General features: G+C 34.9%; 1 protein-coding gene across 1 annotated transcript; it reads left to right on the top strand.

The window, feature by feature from the left end:
* The first annotated feature begins 82 nt into the window (after positions 1–82).
* On the top strand, positions 83–7,253 carry pld4 (phospholipase D family member 4). Its single transcript, XM_030125927.1, has 11 exons — positions 83–181; positions 330–403; positions 494–648; positions 3,154–3,337; positions 3,467–3,587; positions 3,688–3,815; positions 3,902–4,102; positions 5,773–5,912; positions 6,014–6,179; positions 6,268–6,364; positions 6,514–7,253. Exons 2-11 carry the CDS (start codon positions 353–355, stop codon positions 6,714–6,716), a joined length of 1,446 nt encoding a protein of 481 aa, XP_029981787.1. The 5' UTR covers positions 83–181; positions 330–352; the 3' UTR covers positions 6,717–7,253.
* The last annotated feature ends 674 nt before the right edge of the window (positions 7,254–7,927 follow it).

The raw sequence follows: 7,927 nt of genomic DNA on the forward strand, positions 1-7,927 counted from the left end.
ATCAACTGGTAAGTGTTTGTCTCAAAACCTGAAATGAAAGTAAAAACGGGAACCAGAGTCAGTGTGATTAAATTCAGTAGCTCAGATATCACTGTAGCTCAGTTTCAGGAGGCAGCTGCATGAGAACACAAGTTTGTTTTGAGCTCTTCAGTGGAAAACACATCAGCATCTTCATCTCTGTGTAAGTGGCATTTATGTTTAATTATTGTTCTGAGGTTTTAAACCATTTTAGCCAAAAAAAAATGATTTGCTTCTGTCATTGTGAGTGCTAATCACAATGAGATCTTGTGCTTTTATTATCTCCTGGTTAATAATTCTCTGCTCTCTAGACTTGTGGAGCTCTAAATGGAACATGTCCTCAGGGTATGAAAGGCTTCATGACAATTATGTCTCTAACAAAGGGGTAGGACGACACCAGACATTCACTAACATGCTTTGTTTTGTTGATTATTATTTCACTGCATGTGTTTTCCATCAAACATTGTGTTGTTAGAGGTCGACCAGCTGTGTGACATTAGCTGTAGTTTTGGCCTGTCTCATTGTTCTGGGGGTCATACTTGCCGTTGCTGTACTGGAAAGACCCCCTCCCCCTGAAGATAATGATACGCTTCCCCGAGACCCTGGTTGGAGCAATTTCTCCCAGTGCAGGTAAAAAGCTTGTATTTCTGATTTTGCATTATAAGGTTATTTCTATGCATCTTAAACATGTATCTGTCTCAGTTTCAGTACTATTATCTGCCCTGTTTCAGGTAACTAACGCCTCCAAGGTGAAACTTACTTAAAAATCAAGTGAACATCAGTTATTTTTGCACCAGGTTCCCTCTTTGTGTTTTCAGAACTAACTCTCTCTACTTCCTCATTGGGGAAAAATGCCTCAGGAGGGGATTTTTTTAATATTGTTCATATGGTCAACCTATTTCAGAGACACAAAAAATTGTAAAACTGAATTTATCATAGTCTATTGCACATTGGCATTAAAAAAAAAAAAAAAACAGCTCTGTAACAACAATGGATGAGTAAGTTGACACTGCTTTGTTCCTCCTAATGTCACCTGTAATAGTAGTAAATGACACCTGGGTCACAGACTGTAGTTACTTTTTTTTTTTTTTTTTTTTTTTTTTTTACTGTTTTAAAAACATACAAGCTTTTGCTACCTAGATCAGGGGTGTCAAACATATGACCCACAGCCCAAAACCAGGCAGCTAAAGGGTCCAACCCGGCCCATGGGATGAGACGCATTTTAGTTCAGGGGTCACATACAGACCAATTCCACCTCATGTGGGTTGGACCAATAAAATACTATCATAATAACCTATACGTAACGACATCTCCAAATTTTGGTATTTTTTTGTTTAAAAAAAAAAAAGTAAAATTGTATGAAAATGTTAAAATTTACACACGATCCATTCACTGAAATGTGAATAACCTAAACAAATATGAACATGAAATGTATTAAGAGAGGTAAGTGAAATTTAACGATCTTCTGCCTGTCACTAAAGGTTTCGTGTGTTTGTAGATCCACTGTGATCTGTAAGTTGTAATGCACTGTGTAAATGACAAGCTTGGGCATAATATAGTTCAAATTACACTTATTTTTCTTAAGAAGTTTCAGGTTGATCATGGTTCATGTTATTCACATAGAATAGTTTGTAAATGTAAATATTTTCATAATGTAATTTTACTTTTTTCACTCTAAATCTACATTATTTTAGGTTATTATCTTATTATTTTACTATAAGGCTGTATGTGGACCCTGGACTAAAATGAATTTGACACCCCTGACCTAGACCAAATGTAGTTTATATTAGAAACTACTTCCTCCTTTTTTTGCATGACATATGATCCTGTGTCATCCATGTTGATACAATGAATGTACAATTTACACTTCTTTATTAAATTAGAGAAAATAAAATTCTCTTCATATAAGAGGCTCTATAAATGTCAAACAGTGGATCTCCTTCTAGACTTACATTAAAGGGAAAATCCAGTCGTGTGCAGATAACGACATTATCTCTGAAGTATGAATTTGATCAATCCATCATTACACTGCAGCACTTTTCTGTGTATGCAGTTGTATTTGTGTGCTTTGTATTTTTTCCTCTTTTCTAATTATAGTTTGATGATATTAGAAGACTTAAAGAATCTAAATGAAATTAAAGACAGGAGTGAGGAGGAAGGTTCTCCTCCAGCCACCCTTATGCACGTTTTCTGTATTTAATGCATTTGATCAGTTCTGTTACTTAAATGATTTTGGCTGTACTTAATAGTTCTCTTTAATAGGAATATATGTATTTAGCCTAACCATCTGAAACTGTGTGTCACTGGGTTTTATATTTTGTTTTTGTTTGGTATGTTTTTCTTAGTGTTTTTCTCTTATGTTTTTTTTTTTTTTTCTCTCTTTTTTTTTTCCAACTATATTTATTGAACATTTTCAATGAACACGACAGACATATCAATTCGTAACAGTCAATGCACAATCAAGAATGACATATCTGACTGTCAACACCCACCCCTTCCCACCCACCCAACCCACAGGCCAAAAAAAAAAAAAAATCAATCAATCAATAAATAAAAATAAAGAAAAACATAAAAGAAAACCAAAAACAGAAACCATAAATAATGATAAAGGAACTCAAATCGTAAAAGTAAAAAGGTAGTATAGTACACAGAAATAAGAGAAGAAAGGAAAAGACTACACATAATTTCTTATTCCCTCCTTTCCTCTCCTTTCCCGTCTTTCTCAATGATGTTTAATCATCTATATTCTGAGGAAAATATAAAGAATTGAAATACCGTAAAAATGGATCCCAAGTGGTATGAAATGATTTAATTGAGCCTCAAAGAGAAAATCTCAACTTTTAAACCATAAGATTGTAAAGCACTTTTTCTCTCTTTTCCCTGTAATTGTATGTTAAGTCCATATCGGCTAATCATGTCAGTTTTTTTTTTTCAACAATTATAATAATAATAGTAATAGGAAGGAAAAGAAGGATGTTATAATGGTCTCTTCAGGCAAACAACTTATTTAAGGGTTATGTTTGTTTGTTTTTTTTGTTTATAATTCGACTACATTTCCTCTACTCAGACATGATTTCCCAGGCTGCACTTTGTGGAACATTCTCAACAAATGTCCTTTTTTTTTTTCTTCTTTAGTATGGCTCTTGTGGAGAGTATACCTCTGGATATGACATACAAAGCTAATGCAACATTTGGGATCCCATTGGAACAAGCATGGAAGGAGCTTATCTCTATGGCAACAGATCAACTGGATGTGGCCTCATTCTACTGGACGTTAACTGGAGAAGACATCAACGTCAACTCTTCTTCTGACATACCTGTGAGTTGTCAACTACAGACAGGGTTGGCCCTAACCCTAACCCTAACCCTAACCCTAACCCTAACCCTAACCCTAACCCTAACCCAGGGTTCTAAAAACTTCATGAAATTTAAATATTGCTTTCTGTAGGGAAGAGAAATCCTGGAGCAGCTTGAAGCGTTGCCCTCTAAGAACGTATCTGTCCGACTGGTGACGAGTCTACCCACAGTTAGAACAAACTCCACAGATTTTAAGATCCTGAAAGAGAAAGGTTTGGAGCCGACTCCCCTGACCTTTTGTTAAATCCACTGCGTTGTGTTTTCATTTATAACACACACACACTTCTGTATCTGTTCTACTTCTTTCCATAGGAGTTCATGTGAGGAGAGTAAACTTTGGGCGTCTCACAGGCGGCGTCCTCCACAGTAAGTTCTGGATTGTTGACAGGAAACATGTGTTTATCGGAAGCGCCAACATGGACTGGAGGGCTCTCACACAGGTAATACCAACTCTCTACCACTACAAGTTTTATTTGGAGAACTTTTACACTGTCAGACATGGTCATAATCCACATTTTCTTACAAGGTGAAAGAAGTGGGAGTTGTTATCTACAACTGCTCCAGTGTGGCTGAAGACCTGCGAAAGATCTTCCACTCCTACTGGGAGATGGGTCTTCCCAACAGCTCCCTTCCACAGCCTTGGCCTTCACAGTATGAAACGAAGATCAACAAACAGCACCCCCTACTGGTGAAAGCAGATAACATCTCCACTCAACTTTATCTGGCTGTGAGTTCCTTAAGTTTCACTGAGTCCTAAGTTTCAATCTCAGTCTCTGTGTACAGGAAACAGTGATTGAAAGTGTCCTAAATATCCAAGTATGTTTGTATTTATTTATTTATTTATTTATTTATTTATTATCTATTCCACCAATATAAAACACATGAAGATGTACTAAAATCACACCAGCCTCAAATTACAAATCACTCAATCCGTGACACATTACTTTCACTCATAACTACTTATACTATACCTTTTACATACAGGTCAAAAACAAGTCAAGGTCATATATAATTTACACAGATACCAACAACATTCTTGAAATCTGACTTCTAATATTCCACCAGCACAGATAAATGTATTTGCAAAACCAAAACAGGTGCTACTGAGGAAAAGAAATAGAATAAAATAATTGAGCTACCAAAAAGCAACATGTGTAAGTACAAAAAAAAAAAAAGAAAAAAAGAGCAATATTAAAAACAAAAAGAGGTATTTAGAGCTTTTGTATCGCTTGAATTATTGGTTTCCCCAAGTATGTATTTAAAGCACAGAATTACAACATTTGATGTGGTGAAGAAAAAAAACAAACTCGCTGTATAAATAATTACTCTAAATTATATTTATGTATTTCATACACAGTCATGCATTATTGAATGCTCACATTTTTACATCCAAACATTTTACATTCATTTCCTGTCATACTTACTGATATTTCAGCTTAATGGAACCATATATATTCAACTATGGAAATACATATCTGACAACTGCATCAGGGTTTTCTCATGTTCATCTGTGAAACAAAAATCTGGAAAAACACATGTGAAACCCTTGCCTCGCCAATGTAAAAAAATAACAAGCTGTATATAAAAAACAAACAAAAAAAATGTTTGTAATGAGTAATATAAACAGCCCGAGACATCAGATATTGAAAAACAATATAGAAACAGTTAATATACATAGTATATGGTTAACTCTATCTTTTTTGTACATATAATGACCACTTTACAGACATGTAAATGAAATCTGATTGCACTGCGCTACTTGTGTTCTGCAATGATGATAAACTCTATTTTATTTTATTTCATTTCATTTCATTTTATTTTATTTTATTTTATTTTATTTTATTTTATTTTATTTTATTTTATTTTATTTTATTTTATTTTATTTTATTTTATTCTATTCTATTCTATTCTATTCTATTCCAACCTCATAAAAGCCATGTTACTTATTTCCACTGGTGGTCTCGTTATTATTTCCAATTATTTTCTGTACAAACCATCACAAACTCACAGGCTTTGTACCTTTGCTTCTCCTTTTCATTTCCACTTTATATTAGAATGTCTTATATTGCTGCAACTTCATTTCTGTTTTCTAATCTTTCATTCATTTATTCATTCATTCGCATCAGTTTGTTAACATAGCCTTTACCATTCCTTTTCAATTTTACTATGTTTGTCAAAGAAGAAAATCTCTTGTATTTTGAATGATAATAATTAAATATATTTTTGAGTATTTTGCTCTTTTGGTGCATTTTATGTGTAAGTACTTGTAACTTGCAACAAGAAACATTTTGTTGCATGTGTGCCCATCTCTGAGTCTCCTTCAAAAGAACTGAAGAACAAATCAAACTCGTTTTTCTCTCTTTGTTGATATTATTCCGTGTCTCTGTTCACCTGAAGGCGTCTCCACCAATGTTCTGTCCTTCATCGAGGACTCAGGACCTGGAGGCCCTTGTCTCTGCCATCTCAGAGGCTCAGCATTTTGTTGATGTGGCCGTCATGGATTATTTCCCCAGCACGCGCTTTGAGAGGCATCAGAAGTAAACCTGTACCCCCCCCTCCCCCCAAAAAATGAACCCATTTGTTTACAAGTCACCTTTTTTGCTGCTTTTGTGTCATTTTAATGTTTTGGATTCTGCAGATACTGGCCTGTTATTGATGATGCCATCAGAGCTGCTGCATTTGACAGAAAGGTTAGGATTCGGATGCTGATCAGCTGTGGGAGGGACTCGGATCCCTCCATGCTGCCTTTCCTTCAGTCTCTAGCCTCGATGGACAGCCCCCACCAACACATCAGCATCAAAATAGTAAGACACCACATGAAAAAAGCATCTGCTGGCCTGGCGGGATAAACACAGCACGTTCACACTGAATTAACCGTTTCTCTCATTTCAGAAACTGTTCACTGTGCCTGTAGGAAACCACTCTGATATCCCATATTCCAGAGTCAACCACAATAAATACATGCTGACTGATAAAGTAGCCTACATTGGTGAGTATAATTTTACCTTTAGGATTATTATGCCCATGTGTTTACTCTGGGATTTGAACATTAATTATTGTGCAGCTAAACATTCAGAAAGCCAAGTGTTGCATGTGAATGAGTTCATATTTGATGGACGACCCTGTGTTGTTGTGTAGGTAATTCCAACTGGTCAGGTGACTACTTTGTGAACACAGCTGGAGTGAGTGTGGTGATTTCCCAGCATGCTCCTCACCCTATATGGAAGGCCGAGGCCCTGCAGGCCCAGCTCCATGCCATCTTTGAGCGAGACTGGAATTCTAAGTTTGCAGTGCACCTTGATGACCTGAGACCCGATCCAGATTGTGCACTCTCAAGATGACAAAGTTTACACTAATGCATTTTAATATTTAGGCCACGGACAAGATGTTGTAGTTGTTCTAGTTGTTTTTATGTTGTCTTTATCAAGTTCAGCAAATTTTACAGGTTTTTGTTCATTTGTCCAAGTATGTAGCCTAAAAGGGAAGAAAAAGGAAACAATTTTAAAAAGTAATATTCTTTTACATCACTTACATAACTATGTGCTGGAAGGAGGATTGTTGATTTGTTGAATATTGTATCAGATGAAAAATGCTTGTTAGGTTTACTGCATTTCATTGACTGAATATCCTGTGTTCTCTTGTGTTTATACAGTATAATTATGTGTCAACTCCAAACAGAGGAATGTTCTGAATGTAATTAATGCAATATCCATAAAGGGTTACATTTCATAGGCTTGGTGCTCATAATAATTCTTTGCATATATTTTGCTTGTATAGCCGGAAAAGCACAGGTCTTGTTAATTAGATTAATCATAGTTCTGTTTTTATTTAAGTGTGTCAGCAAACTATTTGTAAAAAAAAAAAAAAAAAAAAGCCATCATGACCAAAACCAAAACCCTGACAATGATGCACCTGAAAGGGATGTTAGTATGATTAATTAATTTGAAAAAACAAAAAACAAAATCCATCTCTGCACATCTTGTTACAAGTGCACTGGATAATCTCAAGACCCAACAATAAAGGTTTTGGTGCAATGTCTCACTTCTCTTAACTTTTATACAATGTTTCATCTCTTGAATTTTGTCAGACGTGTAGGCACTCCAAGAAACTTACATTTGTACATTCTGAATTCCACATAAAAACATATTTAAAAAAAAACAACACAAAAATGATAAATACAAAAGTATGACCAATTGAAAGAAACATTTAAAAATGTAAAGAATAAAAATAATAACTTATTAGACAACAATTATGAAAATGACAATATATAATAAAATGCTAAAAAATAAATCATATTTTATCATATCTTAAAATCTTTATATATATACAGGGTGGGGAAGCAAAATTTACAATGAACATTTAGTTGTTTTTTTCTCAGCAGGCACTACGTCAATTGTTTTGAAACCAAATATATATTGATGTCATAATCATACCTAACACTATTATCCATACCTTTTCAGAAACTTTTGCCCATATGAGTAATCAGGAAAGCAAACGTCAAAGAGTGTGTGATTTGCTGAATGCACTCGTCACACCAAAGGAGATTTCAAAA

This window comes from Sphaeramia orbicularis, chromosome 22, assembly GCF_902148855.1.
Source record: "Sphaeramia orbicularis chromosome 22, fSphaOr1.1, whole genome shotgun sequence".
Lineage (NCBI taxonomy): Eukaryota > Metazoa > Chordata > Actinopteri > Kurtiformes > Apogonidae > Sphaeramia > Sphaeramia orbicularis.